Genomic DNA, 19,781 nt, shown 5'->3' on the forward strand with positions numbered 1-19,781 from the left:
GAGCGAGCCTTCTGGATACGTCATCACTACGCGCCGAGGTGAGGAGGTTCCAGGCCCGGGTCAGGGCTATGGAGGCAGCTGTGGCTCCGGCCGTGAGGGGGCTGCGCGCGGGATGCCAGCGTCTCCGCTACGGGGCAGGTACGGGGGTGGAGTTCGCGCGGGGGTCACTCCCTCCCCTGGGGTCACAACTTTCCCCTCTCATGGCAAAAGTGGGGTACCCTCTTCCCGCGTCACCGCCCCTAGCGCCCACCCCCTCCCTGGGGTACCCCCTTTTCCCCGTCACGTTCTGGGTCATTCCATCTCTGCCACTTTCTGGGGTCACGCCCCCCATGTCCTCTCCCGTCCCTGGGTTCACCCCTTCCTCCAATATGTTATTGCCTTCTGGGGTCACTCGTCCATCCTCTTCTTGGGGTCACCGAATGAAATTAATAGGCAGCAAGTTTAAAACAAACGAAAGGAAGTATTTTTTCACACAACGCATAGTCAACCTGTGGAACTCCTTGCCAGAGGATGTTGTGAAGGACAAGACTATAACAGGGTTAAAAAAAGAACTAGATAAATTCATGGAGGATAGGTCCATCAATGGTTATGAGCCAGGATGGGCAGGGATGGTGTGCCTAGCCTCTGTTTGCCAGAAGCTGGGAATGTGTGACAGGGAATGGATCACTGGATGATTACCTATTCATTCCCTCTGGGGCACCTGGCATTGGCCACTGTTGGAAGACAGGATACTGGGCTAGATGGACCTTTGGTCTGACTCAGTATGGCCGTTCTTATGGGGTCACCCCTTTCTGTCATACTCTGTCCCCTTGCAGGTTTACAGTTATCTCCACCCTCTCTTATCCCCACCCTGGAGTCACCTCCCACCAGCCCATCCCGTTCCAGGGTCATCCATCACCCCTGTGCTTCATCCCCACTCCTGGGGTCATGTGAGTCCCTTTGAGTCTAATCTCCCATATCCCACTTTCACCGTAAGGTCACCTGTCATCTGTTCCCCTTCTCCCCATTTTCCATTCCTGACTCAGAATCCCTCCCCCCGCATCACACTGGAGTCATGTATCACAAAGGGGTAAGTAAGTAGGTACAACATTGAGTAAATGGTGTGTGCATTCCGTGTTAAGTGTTTGTATGGATATTGTCTTAAGGCTTCCCTCATTTTCAGTGGTGGTAGAGAATTATAGCTCACATAAGTTGTATCTCTGTTTGACAGGTTCTGAAAGAAAATGGAGTTTGCAGTCAAAACAGACTTCTTTCAGATTTTGTAGTACTGGAATGACCTTGGACAACATCAACAAGCCAACCATAGATCGCATAATCAGGGTAGATCATGCAGGGGAGTATGGGGCAAATCGTATTTATGCTGGGCAAATGGCTGTGCTAGGTAGAACTACAGTAGGGCCAGTCATTCAGGTTAGTATGTGTGGTCTAACTTCATCTTATCTTTATGCTTCTTATATACTCAAAGACATATTCTTTAGCTGAAGTACAATAAAATAAATTACAAGGCTATAATTTAAGGTTTGCAATATTTACTTTAAAACAACTGGTCTTACAAAAGCTCTTCCTATGGTAAAATATAAGTATGACCCATAACATAGTGATCGGATTGGCTGATGAGTAGGGTCATACCAAATTCATGGTCCATTTTGGTCAATTTCACGGTCATAGGATTTTTAAAATCATAAATGTCATGATTTCAGCTATTTAAATCTGAAATGTCATGATGTTGTAATTGTAGTTGTAAATGACCCAAAAAGGAATTGTGGGGAGGGTCACAAGGTTATTGTATGTGCGGGTTGCGGTACTGCTACCCTTACTTCTGTGCTGCTGCTGGTGGCAGCGCTGCCTTCAGAGCTGGGCAACTGGAGAGTGGCAGCTGCTGGCTGGGATCCCAGCTCTGAAGGCAGAGCTGCTGCTAGCAGCAGTAGCACAGAAGTTAGGATCACATGGTATGATATTGTCACCCTTACTTCTGTGCTGCTGCCTGCAGAGCTGGGCCCTCAGTCAGCAGCAGCCACTCTCCAGCCTCCCAGCTCTGGTATGATATTGCCATCCTTACTTCTGCACTGCTGCTGGTAGGGCGCTGCCTTCAAGCTGGGCAACCAGGCAACAGCCGCCGCTCTCCAGCCGCGCAGCTCTGAAGGCAGCGCAGAAGTAAGGGTGGCGATACCACAATTCTCCTAAAATAAACTTGCAGCCCCTCTTCAACTCCCTTTTGAGTCAGGACTCCCAGTTTGAGAAGTGCTGGTCTCCCCTGTGAAATCTGTATAGTATAGGGTAAAAGCACACAAAAGACCAGATTTCACGGGAGGAGACCAGATTTCACGGTCCGTGACATGTTTTTCATGGTGGTGAATTTGGTAGGGCCCAATTGCTGAGTGAATCATAGACATGCAGTTGTTGCAGTGGTGTGACAAAGGCTTCGTTATGTTTTAGGTGTCAAGATTCTTGTAAAATAAAACTCATTTTATATGAAAAAAAGGAATGAGGGAAAGCTGTGAAATAACTGTTCAGATTCCCTTTTCCCAAAATGTTAACTAATTACTGGCTATAAATAGGTTTTAACAAAACCTAATAGTAAAGTTTTAACAAATCTGACCAACACTCTTCCTCTTAATTCGTCAACTTTCATTCTTGCTTCTTCTGTTGTCGTCATTTCCTAATTTTTCAGTCCTCATAGAGTTTTCTGTGTTAGACAGGACCTGAATTTCTAATATAAAAGCAAGCAAGAGGGGAGGAAAAGAGACACAACCCATCCCTACCTGCGCACCTTTCAGGCCCTGTTTATGTATCCCAGAGAAAAAACAGTCACAAGCCAATTTAATTTATTTTGTAGATCACCTTTAAAAATCAAATTAGCATGAGTGAAGTTAACATCCATTGAATTTTTTCTCTACATTTATAGTTAATGCTTATTTTCTATTATGTTTTTTCTGTAATTTTATTTCTGTTGCAGCAAATGTGGGATCAAGAAAAGGACCATCTGAAAAAGTTTAATGAGTTAATGGTCACATTTAGAGTTCGACCTACTGTTTTATTGCCTTTTTGGAATGTTGCAGGGTTTGCTTTAGGTGAGTGCATAGTCTTATTGATGTTGTTATTAATAATGTAGGTTGGAATGTTTTGTTTGAATTAATTTGTTTGATAATTACAGGTGCTGGAACTGCTTTACTTGGAAAAGAAGGTGCAATGGCTTGCACTGTGGCAGTGGAAGAGAGCATATCAGATCATTATAACAGCCAGATCAGAACACTAATGGAGGAGGATCCAGAAAAATACAAAGAATTATTACAGGTATGTGAATGTAGTTTAAAGGTATTTCACATATTCTCTGAACAGTATATTGAGACAGTATTTTTCAAATGGCATAAATATGGCATTTGGGTTTGCAGCAGATTATTTTCTCACTGCTAGTTCAGAACACTAAAGGCAGTGAAACACTCAAAATGAAAAGTGTTATGTTTCAATTAGCTGTTGGATTAAATGTAAATATCTGAGACCACAGCTACAGAGCCCATTTCTAGTAGTTGCAATCTGTTTTTTGATGGGGCTAGAAGAGGCAGCCTATGGTGCCCAAACATTTTAATTTAATGGGAGGGACTAGAGAAAAAGAAAATGAACAAATTGTTATAATGTACCATGTGCCATGCTTTGGTTATACTGGGTATGACAATATCATTGCAACTCCAGATACCTTGCAGACTTTGAGAGCAGCTGATCTCTCACCTTCACTTGGATTAGGAACCACTTTCCTAGTCTTTTAAAATTTAATGTCTTTGGGCCACAATCCTGAATTGAGCTCTTAATGGGCAGACAACTGTGCATGTGCATAGCCCTGTTGATTTCAATAGGAGGTCTACCTGTGAGGAGTTTGTTATAAGGTCAGGGCCTAAGAACTCAGTTGTAACAACCCATTGACCACTACTGCCTAGTCAGTTATACATGGGCTGACCTGCAGTGGAGGTTGGGCTGCTCCAGATCCCAGTCTCATAGTCCCAAGACTGGGATTTGAAGTAGCCCAAACTCTGTTGTTGATTAGCATCTGCAAGACTGGGTGAGAGATGAGCTGTGAGCACAAAGGTACCATGTTAAAAAAAGCTGGTCTTGTACCAGTAAAAATACAAGACAAAACAATGACACTGAATGCAAGAGCAGGATAGAGGGAGTATCAAGAACTCAAATTGTCCAGCAGAGTAAGATGTTCTAACTTCGATGTCTGGAGACCCTGAGCACGTCTTTGGCAAAAGTGTATTTTCTTTTTATTTATACAAATATAAAAAGAGGAGCCTATGCAAAGCCCTACGTGAGGAAAACTGTCATGTATGATAGAAAAATCTCACACCATTAGTTCACATATTTTGCTTGAAGGTATTTGGTTTAATAATTTCTGCAATCTGTACTTCACAAAGGAGAAAATTTTGCATTTTATATTCAGCTCATAGCTTGAGTCCTAGTTCTTTCTCTTCTAGGCTTTGATCCTGAAAGTTGTTCCATACAGGGGGAAACTTGAATCCACTGGAGCCTCATGGACTTGCGCGATTAAAAAATAGAATATAATTTATTTAAATATTTTTGGATGTTTTCTACATTTTCAAACATTTTTATTTCAATTACCACACAGAATACCAAATGTACAGTGCTCACTTTATATTTATTTTTATTACAAGTATTTGCACTGTAAAAAAACAAAAGAAATAGTATTCTTCAATTCACCTAATACAAGTACTGTAGTACAATCTCTTTATCATGAAAGTTGAACTTACAAATGTAGAATTATGTACAAAAAATAACTGCATTCAAAAATAAAAATGTCAAACTTTAGACTAGAGCCTATAAGTCCACTTAGTCCTACTTCTTATTCAGCCAATTGCTCAGACAAAGAAGTTTGTTTACATTTGCAGGAGATAATGCTGCCTGCTTCTTGTTCACAATGTCACCTGAAAGTGAAAACAGGCATTCCCATGGCACTGTTGTAGCCAGCGTTGTAAGATATTTGCATGCCAGATGCACTGAAGATTCATATGTCCCTTCATGCTCCAACCACCATTCCAGGGAACATTTGTCCATGCTGATGACAGGTTCTGCTCGATAACAATCCAAAGCAGTGTGGACTGACGCATGTTCATTTTCATCATCTGAGTCAGATGAAACCAGCAGAAGGTTGATTTTCTTTTTTGTGTTTTGGGTTCTGTAGTTTCCGCATCTGAGTGTTGCTCTTTTAAGACTTCTGAAAGCATGCTCCACACCTCGTCCCTCTCAGATTTTGAAAGGCACTCCAGCTTCTTAAACCGTAGGTCAAGTGCTGTAGCTATCTTTAGAAATCTCACATTGATACCTTCTTTGCCTTTTCTCAAATCTGCAGTGAAAGTGTTCTTAAAATGAACAACATGTGCTGGGTCATCATCCGAGACTGCTATAGCACGAAATATATGGCAGAATGCAGGTAAAACAAGAGCAGGGGACATACAATTCTCCCCCAAGGAGTTCAGTCACAAATTTTATTAATGCATTATTTTTTTTAACAAGCATCATCAACATGGAAGCATGTCTTCCGGAATGGTGGCCGAAGCATGAAGGGGCATATGTATGTTTAGCATATATGCCTCATAAATACTTTGCAGTGCCAGCTACAAAAGTGCCATGCAAATGCCTGTTCTCACTTTCTGGTGACATGGTAAATAAGAAGAGGGCAGCATTATCGCCTGCAAATGTAAACAAACTTGTTTGTCTTAGTGATTGGCTGAACAAGAAGTAGGACTGAGTGGACTTATAGGCTCTGAAGTTTTACATCGTTTTGTTTCTGAGTACAGTTATGTAACAAAAAAAAAAAATCTACATTTGGAAGTTGCACTTTCACGACAAAGAGATTGCACAACAGTACTTGTATGAGGTGAATTGAAAAATATTTCTTTTATCATTTTTATAGTGCAAATATTTATAATAAAAAATAATATACACTTTGATTTCAGTTACAACACATAATACAATATATATGAAAATGTAGAAAAACATCCAAAATATTTAATAAATTTCAGTTGGTATTCTATTGTTTAGCAGTGAGATTAAAACTGCGATTAATAGTGATTAATTTTTTTAATGGTGATAATTTTTTTTGAGTTAATCATGTGTGTTAACTGCGATTAATTGACAGCCCTATTTTCTCTATAGTTCCAAAAACATAGCATGAGCTTCTTTATTTCAGAAGTTGTTTCCTCATACACCATAGCTATAGGTTCTTCTAACTGGAAATTGTGGGGAGGGGATTTTTCAAAAGCATTCAGTTTCCTGCAGGTCTTGACCTCCGATATTGTCCCTCGAGTGATGATGTGGCCAGAAGTATGTGGTTTATGTACAGTTTTGTCATCTTGATGATTGATGTGTAGGTGAAAACTGTTACTAATCTGCTACCATTTCTTTTAAAAAGATAATAAAGAAGTTCCGAGATGATGAGCTGGAGCACCATGATGTAGGGCTTGACCACAATGCAGAATTGGTAGGCATAGAGCATTTATTCATTGCTGTTGACCATTGCTACGCATTCAGCTGTGATGGTCTCTCCTTCTCTTTGTGCAAATGAATGTATAGCGCGTGGGTGGGAAAATAACAGTGCAATAATAATTCTTTATTCTTTCTCGGGAGGCAGGTATAAGATAACACTGAAGGTGCCTTCACCAGAATCTGAAATGATGCTGAATTTTTTTCCAGCAACTGAGTAGCATCCCGTTATGCTGCTGTTAAAACTAGTTCTTTGTTCCTAGCTAACTAGTTCAATTTTGCTTTTGTTTTTTCAAATCGTGGCTTAATTTGAGTTTTCTTAAAAGATCAGATTAGTAAGTGAGCCTTTTGTCAGATAGAGTAATCTGGATTCCCTTTCAGTCTTGGGAATCCAGATATCACCTTGATATACCAAACACAGTTTACCATATTGATTTAGGATGAAACTCTGGACCAAATTCTTCCTTCTCGTAATGCCTCGTGAGCTCTGTGTAGTCCCTCTACTGTTTTCCCACCTCTATGTGGGGGACCTGAAAGAGTTCTGTTATGTGGAGGGAAGGGGCATATTTTTCTCACATACAATATATTTCAGTGCAAGGTAAGGCTCTTTAATTTAAAAAAAAAAAAAAAGCTATTTTTCCTGTTCTGAGAAAGCAATATTGTTTGTCTAATGTAGATGAAAACAAATCTCTATATATTTCATATTTTTTTTAAATTAATGCATGCCTTGTTTCCACAAATCTATTTTTTTTAATTAAGACTTCATCCAATGACTAATTATCTCTCTCTTTTATAGGCACCAGCTTATTCAGTTTTGAAGACTGCTATACAAATTGGATGTAAAGCTGCAATATTTTTATCAGAGCGAATTTAGCACTCTATTTTTCAATAATATAAAAGATTATGGTATTAAATTAAGACTTAACCAGTGCACTTGTGAAACTAATAGATATTTTTTACAGTAACTGACTTTTTTTTCTTCTTTTTATAAAGGATCTGATTCTGCCACTCTTACTTATGCTAAGTAGTATCTTGCTCAACAGGTATTTTCATTGAAATTAGTGGGGCTACATGTGGAGTAATATACTTACAATGTGAGTATGGATGGTAGAATTGGGTTCTTATTGACTAAATTAAAAGGCTGTTTTTTAACCAAAAAAAATCTGTTGTTTTTGCAAGTATTCACAAGGTGGCAGTAAAGCGTGTGTCTATGTAATAGTATATAGATTTAGTATTAGTCTTCTGTACTTCTACAGACTTTTAAAAATGAGCTAATCCTACAATTTAATTTAAAACAATACATTTAGCACGGATTATTTTCTGAGTTTTATTTTCAGGGAAAGTAAATCAAGTTCTGGTAAGAATATTTCCCTCGTATGTCTCAAATAAAGGTCTGTTATATCAATGAAATAGACCCCTGTAATGACTTTCAACTTTGTATTCTTGGGCCTAATTCTGAAGTTTAGTCAAAAATTCCCTTTGTCCTGAATGTGTACAGAAAAAGTCAACCCTATATACTTGATTTAAAGCAGAAGGAGACAGATACTAGCTGCAATAAGCAACAGTGTTTCTTTTCATGAGTTTTAGCTCTTCCTATCCTATCTCTTCCCAGGTCTTCTATGGCATTGATTGGATAGAGACATACCAGCTTTCACAGTGCAAGGGAATAGGGTTCCCCAAACCTCTTAAAAGCACCCTTGCATGAGAGCAATTGAAATAAACCAGACAAAATTCTGACTGCATCTTTCACAAGAAGTGCATACTGTCAATGCCTGGTGATGACAGAGAAATACAGACTACACTGTGCAATAATGCAGTTGGTATATCTTAAACTGGAGGGATCACTACCAGTTAATACGGCAGAAGTATAGATTTTACAAAACTCTTTTCTAGAGCCCTGGGATGGAGACAGTTAATGGCCTCAAGCTGCCAAAGAGTAGGATTGGGATGTGAATTTCCTCATGCTTCACTTCCAGATGAGACTGGTACAGCTTGTTTAGTAGGGGACTACTCACACAATAAAGGAGATGGACAGGATCTTGGGCCAGGTACTGTCCAATGTTCCTTCTGCCTAAAGCACCTCCTGCCCATTCTTCCATTGTCACTGCCTCTTAGGGAAGGTGTGATCAAAAAGAAAACTTTAAAGGAAATTCGGCACAGTTTTTTCACACACACAGATTCCTTTTTAACATTTTATAGTTTAATAATGAGTCAGGCCAATTTAATGCTACTTATGGCAGAGACTGAAACGCTTGCATTATTTTCACAGTGACCTCTGCAGTGTTTAAGCAAAATCACTTCCGGAATGTATGCCAGTTAGATGTGCTGACCTATTGCTATTAAGTCATTTGAGGTCACTGTTAAATTTGTGTTAAAGTGCAAGTTTGAAGCTGGGATATGTATTGATTTTGGTTGTCTATTGGAGACAGGCTTTCACTTCTATCAACGGTGTTGTATGCAGATGGCAAGGAATTTAAAAGTCTTTCCTCTTAAATCATGGAAACAAAAAGTTAGGGTTTTGGGTGGAGGGAGTGTGTCCTGTTCCAACCTTACCTGCTACTAAACATAGTTCTTGTTTGCTAATCTAGTTTTCATCCTTTCCGTTGAATGGAGAGCATTTAGCTTGTTTGCCAGATTAGAAATAGAATCATTTTGTTGTTCATGATTAAAAGTTGTAGCATATCAAGCCCTGTTTCTTACAGACAAACCGAACAGTGGTGGAGAAGTGATTGAAAAGGTGGCTCACAAATGTTGGGGGGTAGCATTTTTTCGTGACTTCTTTGCAAAGGAGGGAATCACAAGGTGAGAAACAGAGTATCTTGGAGGTTCTGCTCATGCCACTATTGTTGAAGTGTTGTTAGCATTACCAATATAAAACCTCTTTTACAGGGGGCTTATAATGCATCTGTAAAAATTCATTCCTAGCTAAAACTTGGCATTTAAGGTTTCTGCAAGAGGATGATTTCCCTACCCCTTAAATTTGGTCAAAAAAGGTAGATCTTCAAATAAAAACTTTTTGTATGCTCCCTATCACTAGTCACAATGGCTCTTTATATAAACAGCAACAACCAAACCATCTAATTGGACAGGCAGTGAGATAAATTCTGTTCTCAGCTAACCAGTGTGGATCTGGAGAAACTCCATTCACTTCTAATGAGTTGAAGTGGACATCACTGAAGTCATTTACATTGTTTAAATGAAGTATAATTTGGTCACAGTCCTTAGTCTCTTCACTCACCCACTGGATCCACTCAATCCATTGGCTTTAACTCCTCTAAATCACTGAGTTGATGGGGAGTGGGAGTACAAGGACGTAAACTCTTCCAAGAGACTTCCTGGCTGAACCCCAGGAAGCTGTGACCAGCACAGATGTGACTTACATTAGTATTGAGCTAATGGTGTTCTCTGCCCTGGTTAATGGATTCATTTGATGTAAATGTTTGCCTACAATGGAATTTAGATCTCCTGGTTCTATTCTCTATCCACTGGCTCATTCTGCCTCCCTTTTACTTTGTGTGCTCATCTGCTCAGTAGGGAGAGGATTTTTTTAAACACTTGCTCATCGGCAGACCTGTTGGATCTGTAAAGCAGCATGGGGCAATGGGTGTTCTTGACATGTTCCATATTGTACCCTGTACATGACACGCACATTCTGCAGGAATATTGCACACATCATCAAGTTGTTTTTCTTAAGATTCTTAGCTAAGGCTTACCTATACTTGGAAATTTACTGAAATAACTATTGTGGAATCGTTATTTTGGTGTAAGCCCCTGGAATAAGAGTGCTTTTTTCTGATTTAGCTTAATCCACTATAATCCTTTTCCCATTACAGCCTGATTAGTTCGAAACCTGTTAGTATTTAAGATGTCTGTGAAGTCACAAAGCAGAACACTTACATATGGATTTTAGGACACGTGAAATGAATAGGCATCATTCATCATAAAAACATCAACCCTGTAGACTAATAGTCTAATTTTGGAGAGCCTGAAAGACCGGGCTTCCCAGCAATTTGTGGAAATTTTTGTTTTAGCAGAAAGTGACTTTTCCATTGGAAAATCATTCTGATAGAAGAGTCCCAACCAGCGGTAGAAATTGCCTTTTTGGCTGTTAGATGATCATTATAAGCAAGTCCATGAAACAGTGATATTCCCCAATCTGGTATAGGTAGTGGTTAAATCTGCCTTTTGCCGTCATAGATAGTTCTAACAGGTGTTTTGGTGCTAAGGAGTTAAATTATTATTGGCTTATTAGTACTCCAGCAAGCTGTATCATTCTTTACTTCTAGGCATGTGTCACTTTTATAGGTGCAGAGTTCTTTATTGCTTGTCAAAACTTCAAAGATCATTGCAAGAGTAATCTCCAATTTGATCCTCACAGCTGAAAGCCCCACTGTTCATTGTAAGGGATGGATAATCACATCAGTCAATAGGAACTGGCTGCTGGGATTGCTGCATTTTTCATGGCTGCCCTGTGGTAGTTGGCTCTACTCAGAGGCAGGCAGGCATACATTGGGTCTGGTGTTTAGTTGGTGAGTAGAGATAATTTTAGCTTGGAATGTTGATTTTAGATGGGAGTGTTGTTTAGGAGATTTTAATTAAAAAAAAAAAAAACCCTATATTTTTTAAGATGTAAGATTGTTCTGTAAAGTGTTCTTTGCAGTGATTCACCATACACCACAACCTGGATAATTCTTAGACAGATGCAGGGTTACCAGCCACCCAATTGTTTTATTGGGGCAAGAATCCTGTTTTGATGGTTCACTCTGTAAGGATTGATGGAATAAAATGAGCTGCCAGGCGGCTTTGAGGGAGAACGTTGGTCAACTGACTGATCACTATTGCCAGCTTGGTAGGATTTCATAATGGTCTTTTGCTCTCAGCTACTGGTAATGGCATTACAACACACTTCCCTCTGGCTTCATCCTCACAGGTCACTTTAGTTTACTAATGATATGTGAGAGGTGAAGCAGGAGGGGAAGTGGCTAGAGCACAAGTGACAAATCTTGGTCTGAGCCTCAGCAATTGCGTCATAAATGTTTGAAGTCTTATGATGTGACTGTGCTTAAGGCAAATGTAGTGTTTTTTCCCCCCTATCTGCTCTTGATGAGATGAGTGTGACCTTCTTTATCTGGTGCTGACCTTGCTGGGCTTATCCACAAATTTATCACCTCAAGATTAGACTATTGTAATGTGCTGTACCTGGGGCTACATGGTGAAACTATCTAGTTACTGAAGCTAATGCAGAACCTGGCCGCTCACCTACTAGATGTGTTAGCAGCGAAAATATCACCAGGACACTGTACTTATGTTGGCTGTCAGTAAGCTTCCAGGTGGAGTTAGAGGCCGTTGGCTTTAACCTGTAAAGGTTTACATGGTTTGCGATGTGATTACCCTAAGGGACAGCCTGCCTCCCTAAGTGAAACTGCTGCAGGCACAATCAGTGAAGATCCTTGAATTGGAGCCCTCTTGTCTTGAAAGAGAGGAGGCAGCTGGCAGGGCATTTGTTGTGAAGTGTCCTCAACTTCAGAATTGACAGCCCCCTGGTTGATAAAACCCAGACTTTTTAATCATTTGGACGTGTTGCAAAGCCCATCTTTTCTCTTGGCCATTTAGGAAAGAGGCAAGTTAATGTGATGGGGTATGTTGGGTGTGGGTGGGACTTGTCAATAAGCTTCTCATAGACTTGTAAAAGGTTGTTGTGATGGGTTGGATCACAGAAACCCCCTTGGGAGCTGCCAACTGATGTGCCAAGACTACCCCTGTTCCTATTTTCCCTGCCAGCTTAGGTCTCCAGCACCCTGTCTTGCTGAGCCAGACACTCCCGTCTGCTCCAACACAGACCCAGGTTCTGAATTACTTGCCCCAAAGCTGCAGGTTTACCTGAAAACAGCTCACAGAAGTGTGCTTGTCTTTAGCACTCAGATGCCCAACTCCCAATGGGGTCTAAACCCAAATAAATCCGTTTTACCCTGCATAAAGCTTATACAGGGTAAACTCATAAATTGTTCGCGATCTATAACACTGATAGAGAGAGATGCACAGTTGTTTGCTCCCCCAGGTATTAATACATACTCTGAGTTAATTAATAAGTAAAAAGTGATTTTATTAAATACAGAAAGTAGGATTTAAGTGGTTCCAAGTAGTAACAGAGTAAGTCACCAAGCAAAATAAAATAAAATGGGCAAATCTATGTCTAATCAAACTAAATACAGATAATCTCACCCTTAGGGATGCTTCAGTAACTTTTTTCCTCAGACTGGGCACAATTCTTTCCCCTGGTACAGCTCTTGTTCCAGCTTAGGTGGTAGCTAGGGGATTCTTCATGATGGCTCCTCTCCTCCCTTTGTTCTGTTCCACCCCTTTATATATCTTTTGCATAAGGCGGGAACCCTTTGTCCCTCTGGGTTCCCTCCCCTCCCCCCTCACACCGGAAAAGCACTAGGTTAACGATGGATTCCAATTCAGGTGACATGATCACATGTCACGGCAAGACTTCGTTGCCCACTTGCCAGCACACACATATATAGGAAGACTCACAGGCAAAACACAGCCATCTGCAGACAATGGTCCTGGTTAATGGGAGTCATCAAGATTCCAAACCACCATTAATGGCCCACACTTTGCATAATTACAATAGGCCCTCAGAGTTATATTTTATATTTCTAGTTTTAGCTACAAGAGTGGTACATTTATACAAATAGGATGATCACACTCAGTAGATTATAAGTTTTGTAATGATACCTTACAAGAGACCTTTTGCATGAAGCATATCCCAGTTACATTATATTCACTTATTATGTTTTTGTAAAACTATTCCAGTTACATTATATTCACTTATCATGTTTTTATAAAACCATATAGACTGCACAATGTCACAGTTGTTTTAAATACTATTTTAAAATTGTGATGTACCTAGAATTTGGGTTAGGAACTGATTAAAATAAAATGTTGGAAAGTGAGATTGGATCCATGTGACTATACGGTTGTTAACGTCATCAGTGAGAGAAGTAAAATTCTACTGTACTATAAGATGCCCTGTCCTTGCTTTTAAAGATTATTTGTTCAAAATAAGATATTTTAAGCATGACTTCATCACTCTTGTAATAGATCATTCACTATAAAATAAGATTACAAAGTACATTTGCTAAAATGTAAAACCAAAAACATACCTGTACAAATCTCAAGAATTCCAGAACAAGAGACTTATAGTATCACAACATATGCATCTACTTACCTATGTAAGAAAACAAAACAACTTTTAAAAAATGGTCACCACGTTGAATGCTCTATTCTAAAAGCCTATAAATACTGGATATTAAGGCCTTTGTTATTTAGAAATTGCTGCAGGAAAATAATGACAAATATACAATCAAAGTTAGGAATTTACAAAAGTTTATTATTTATTATTAGTATAAAAGTGATAACTCCCCTGAGTCAGACAATCTCCTGGTCCCCCAGCCATTATGACAGGACTTAAAGCTAGACAAGGCATGGTGTAGTGCTTTCATAGGTATTATTCTTTTCTAAGATCAATATTCTCAAAGAAGCAGGTTTGTACAGAGATTCTCTGAACCTGTTTGTGTTATAAAGTGGTAATGGAATTTGCTTCTGAATTATACAGACAGCCTGGTGTTCTGGTCGTGCTTGAGATGTGGGTGGCCTCTGAGGACATTGCACTCTACACCCTTACAGCAAAAACATGTCAGAGACAAAACACTTTTTTTTAACACATTTGGGTTGACTGAGGGATGGAAACATCAAAGGACAGGAAACCTCAGCGCAAAGCCAATCTCTTTGCCCATGTCTGTACTAACAGTGGAAGAATTCACACCAAATACACTGTCACGAATGGCTGAAAACAATATACTACATTCAGTTTAATACAGTGCATTAAAGTACATCCCTGTCTAGGTTGTCAGACAGTAAAATCATTTCTCTAGCAGTGAGTTTGAATAGTAAACATAGCTCAGAGTGTATGTAATGTGTTAGGTGAATAGCTGCTGCTTTATGTACCATAGCAGGATTTCTTACTTCCATGTCTTTAGAGTGGAGCATTTGCACCAGTACATTTAATATTATGGGCCTGATTCGGCTCTCTTTCACACTGGTTTTCACACCTTGTGCATCCCCCATTTATTTCAGTGGAATGACTTCTGATTCTCACTAGCGTAAGTGAGAGAAGAACCATATCCTATTTTTAGACTTTTGTTATTAAAAACCTGGGTGGGGCATTGTAACATGGCTGTACAAAAAGTTAGGGATGGTGCAAAGGGAAACACTGTAGAGGGGTACTCAGATACATTTAATTTGATCTGTGCCTCAGCTTGGATTTTGTGATGATTATACAGATGCCATGAGGCTGTGGTATTTTCTTCTTCTTTATGCTTTTCAGCCATTAGCATTAGTCAATTTCTGATAGCTGTTCAGCCTTCAATGGCAGGCAGAGGGCAAAGAGATTTCTAAGCCCTCGTTGTGTGCTGTGTAGTCCTGTTATACCGTTTATGCACAAATGGACTCTGTGGTCAGGCTCAGCTTTTGTTTAACAGAGCAAAACGGATTGGATTAGTGCAGATGCCTCACAAACATCTGAAAAACGGAGTGGGATTGTTTCTAGGAAGTAGCTTGGCTGACTGGCCACTGTTTCACTTCATGTGGCTACTTTCAACTGTCTCTTGAGTCACAGAATATACACCTCCTTGGCTCTTGTAATAAAATTATAAGGACCTATGCAAACGTGCCATGGGATCCAAACCCTTGCATTTAAAATACAAATGGTTTCCATGAGGACAAGGCAACTCGACACTCATAATAATTTAGGGCCTGATCATCATTCTCCCCTCAAATGGGAAGGGTTTCTCATCCTTCAGTGGGGAGAAGGGGCATAGTTTACAAAACCTTGACTGCACAGCATGCATGGGTTCGTGCAGCTTAGCCGCTGCTCTCCTTACCTGCTCCCAGCTCAGTTTCTGCCAGCCTTTGCTGCTTTCCACCATCCTCATTGGGAGCGGATATCTGGCCACCACTCTTGAAAGGTGCGCCACAAACCAGGGGCTTAATTAGTACCACCAGTGAGGGAGCTAATTACGGACTCCAGTGTTGCTGTTGTGGTGACAAGTATTCTGATGTGTCCTGCTCCAAAGCTGTCAAAATATGCCCTCGCTGCAGCCACTGCTGTTCACGCTGCAGGAGGAAGACCAAGCCGAGGAAAGCAAACAGGCAATTCTGAGCTGAGTATTGTGTATCGGGAAGGATGATTTTTAAGAACTTAAAACAGCTTCTGGGCCTTGTCTCTCCTCAGAAGCAAATCCAAACACGTTATGTACAGGGCCCGTAGAACGCTGCCCGGTCCAGTAGTTTGTCTTATCATATGCAAGACTGGGAAGATAACATGGTTATTTGAGATACTAGCTTGATGTCTGTGATTTTTGTCATCTAAGATAAAAATGATTGATATATAAGGGGCCCAATTCTCAGCTGGTGTAAGTTGGCTTCGTTCCCTTGACCTCAGTGGAGCTGAAGTTTATACCAGCTGAGGTAGAATTTACCATGTGCAATATTTAAAATAAGGTGGTGATTGCTCACATACGATCAAAGCTGTAGGTATTCACTCTCTGAGCAAAGCTATGCCTGTTGCAATAGCCTTTTGTCTGCAGACCAGCCTCCTATTTTCAATTTATTACACTCCATAAATGGATGTGATTTTTGTGTTACTAAAGAGCACTCAGAACTTGTAAGAGTTAACAAACAGGAATTAAAACTACTCAGAACTTTTTTTTTATGATACATAGAAAATGAGTGTCTCACTCTGTTAATGACCTCCGAACTTATTGAGCACAAAATTGGCCAAAATGTGCCCAACAAATATCTTGAAAGAAATCTTGTCTAGTAAGTCTCTTTGATGAAAACTCCATAGCTGTAATTTAAAACACTATTGCACTGTTGGTGGCAACAGTTATATAGCTTCACCTAGGGAATATCTTGCTCTCATTCTAATTTATATTTCTTGTGATCTTTCTTTTGTTCTTCCATCAGTCTTATGTAGATATATCTAATTTATTTATCCCATGCTTATCACCATAGTAACTCAATCAGTAGGAGTCTTGCCATTGGTTTTAACAGTAACAAGCCTAGGCCTTATGGTTTGTGTATGTATTTGTATTTTCTCAGAGTACTTAGAAAATCATGTGCTACAGGACCAAATTCTACACTGACTATGGGCAAAACTCCCATTAGCCTCCTGTGAGATGTAAGTTAGGGTAGAATGTAAGGAAAATTTGACCCATGTAGTTCATTGCTTATTTATTGTACTGTTTGTATGATACTAGTGTTTGACTTGGCCAGTTAAGACGAGTAGGGGTCTCCGGTTTGTCTGACATTTATACATTGGAACTTGTAGTCAGTGTGCACAAAGGGTTGGAGAAAAATAATCTCCTAGTAAACACTTTTCCTGGGAGATGAGATTCTGTCCACTGTGCTCCTGTTGCAGCTTATTAACCAAATAGTGTGTTACCATGGTTGGCTTTTCTGAGATACGTGCATGAAGGGGGTTTTCATACATAACTGTATAGGGGCCCTCTACTGTCCTGGCAAAGGAAGGTTTGTAAACACAATGGAGATTTAAGGGCCATATTGTGGTTGGCCCCTGAATGTGTATGTATGTGTGTGTGTGTGTGTGTGTGACAGACACAAGGACAGCGCAAAGAGTTTTCCCCTTCCTTATAGCCTCCCACTATGACCAGCCATAATCACAGCCCCATTGTTCTCCTGAGTGCAGGCACTGCTCCCTGATAACACCTCCCTGGTGGGACAAGGGGGCATGGGAAAGAGGCTAGGACATAGCATCTTCTGTAATACTAGTAGGAGGAGTTGTGGAGGGCAGTATATGTACAATGGACACACTTCCCTATATGATGGGTTGGTCTAGGAGACGCAGTGTGAGCTGCAGACTGGAACCTAGAAAGCCCTGAGTTTTAATCCTGATTCTGCTACAGGTTGCTTTGTGGGCTTATGCAAGTCATGTGGAGCTGCACCATCCCATCAGAGGCACAGGACATGCCTCCCTGATCTCTTCAGCATGCAGGGAGCATGCAACTGCTACTTACACTCCTTTATGGTGCCACAAACTCCTTGCAAGGCAGCCACTGAGAGCTTTAAATATATGCCAACCATTTTTTGCCACTAGGTTCAGAGCTATGGCATTCAAGCCTACGTGAATTCCTCAGGCATTTTCAGTTCATGTAAACAACAATGCCTAAAATGGAGGAGCCAAAAATAGAGACCAGTTCCAAGGAGAGACATGTGAGGGGTGTTCATTTAACAAACCGCAAAAGGGAGCCTTTAATTCAGTTTCTCTGCAGTGCATTAGAACCATAGTATGAAGTCAGGGTCAGAGAGTGCTGACAGCTTTACAGCAGCAGTTGTATTCACAAGCAACCAGACAGTCAGTTTAATGCTCTTCAGAGATTTTTATTTTTTGAGTTCTGCATTTAGAACTATGGTCCCAATCCAAAGTCCATTGATTGACGCCACTGGGGGTTGGAACAGGCTCGATAGGTGGGATTTTTCAAAAGTGCCTAAGTAAGTTGGGAGCACAAATCCCAGTAGAGGTCTATAGAATTTGTGTTTCTAAGTCACTTAGGTGTGTTTGAAAATTCCACCTTCTATTACTGTCTTACAACAGAGGACCCATGTCGTCTTAGTAGCAAGGGTGGCATGGAAAATCTAAGCAGAGCAAGGAAATGTGTGTATCCATGTCCAATAATCCTGCTTACATGACATAATTTTGACTTAGTCAACATGCAGGGTAAAATTCAAGTACTGATTGTTGTTAATATTTAAATTAATTACCACTTAATATTATTTTTAGTACTAAATCTCTTCATTTTACAAATTAAGGCCCTGATCCTGCATACACTTGTGCTCAATACTTAACTTTAAGCACATAAGAGAGGGGCATTGTCTAATATCCTGGGACCGACACAGCTACAACACCACTGCATATATTTAAGCACATGAGCATTCCCATGGAAGCTAATGATACTTAAAAGTTAAGCATGTTTGTGAGGCTTTGCAGGATCGAGGTCTAAGGCCTTGATCCTTCATATGGCTGTGTAGGGCTCTACCACTGCATTTTGCCCCGTCATATCTAGTGGGACTTCTTGGATGTGTATCCCTTTGCAGTTCCAGGCCTACTGTACTAAGAGAAGGTCTTTGCCTGGAAAACTGTCTAAGCAAAACCAGGAGGCAATGCACACCTCCTGTTATGCCCAACTCCCCACTTGTGCACAATGAGACACTCCTTAATAATTTATGGTAGGGAGCAGTTTCAATTGAAATGAAGTGAGAAGTGCCACCCCCAAATCTATTACACTCCAAATGATTCCCAGGGTTTTCTAAGCTGAGTGCCCCCTCTTCCCAAATCAAACGTTTGATATTTGCTCCCCTTCGCAGTCCACTATTGTAGGCCATGTTCATGAGCTACAGGGGGTGGTGGCAGATTGATTTATGGGTGTGTGCATGTGCCTTGTTTTTGATGGTCCATTAATTTTGTTTGTATTCCCTGCATTATGGCTGAGTAAACACTGAAGCCCAGATCAGCCCAGGTGGATTTGCACATGGAGGGGACACTCTGCGCTTGGATCCTCACCTTCCTTTGGTGTGTGCGTGCATGTGCATGCTCTCTCCTTGATGGGGGCTGGGGACTTGGCCAGGCATAGAGTTGAGGGGAAGGGACTGTTCTCCAGGGCAGCAAGCCTCTACTCCTTCTGGATAAATCTGTGTTATGGGTGTGTTCCCTCTCTCTAGCTATTACTATTACTTTTTCTGCCCAACGGCAGGGCAGCTCCTGCTGGTACTCTGCTGTGCTGCCAGAGATGAAGCGTCTGGCAGAGCCATGAGCTATGGCTGCAGCGTAGTTCCTGTTGCAGCACAGAGGCAAGGTCCCTGCAGCTTTCAAAATCCACAGCCCCCAAGTGCCTCTCAACAGAGGGAACAAAGCAAGGGAAAGTTAGAGTTCTCTTATGCCTTAGCCCTTCCTGTGGGTTTTTCTATGGAGGATAGCGATTAACCACATGTAAATAAGTGTGTCACTGCCAGGGCACAAGGAGTTCTATACAATCACTGTAAGAAGCAAGCAGCTATTGAATAATAAAGTGCCAACTCCAAACACTGTTGCTTCTTGTCCTATTGCCCATTGTTTCTTGTCCTATCCTCAGAGGTTAATGAGAACAATTTTTCCCCCTCCTCGTAACAACCTTTTATATACTTGAAAACTGTTATCATGTCCT

General features: G+C 40.7%; 1 protein-coding gene across 1 annotated transcript; it reads left to right on the forward strand.

Annotated features, from left to right (window-relative positions):
- The first annotated feature begins 45 nt into the window (after window positions 1-45).
- COQ7 (coenzyme Q7, hydroxylase) lies at window positions 46-7,905 on the forward strand. The gene is made up of 6 exons (XM_024204715.1): window positions 46-138; window positions 1,211-1,410; window positions 2,957-3,071; window positions 3,155-3,294; window positions 6,425-6,493; window positions 7,292-7,905. The coding sequence occupies exons 1-6, from the start codon at window positions 69-71 to the stop codon at window positions 7,367-7,369; spliced, it is 672 nt and encodes a 223-aa protein (XP_024060483.1). The 5' UTR covers window positions 46-68; the 3' UTR covers window positions 7,370-7,905.
- The last annotated feature ends 11,876 nt before the right edge of the window (window positions 7,906-19,781 follow it).

Source organism: Terrapene carolina, unplaced genomic scaffold (genome assembly GCF_002925995.2).
Source record: "Terrapene carolina triunguis isolate 2854851 unplaced genomic scaffold, T_m_triunguis-2.0 Scaffold93, whole genome shotgun sequence".
NCBI lineage: Eukaryota > Metazoa > Chordata > Testudines > Emydidae > Terrapene > Terrapene triunguis.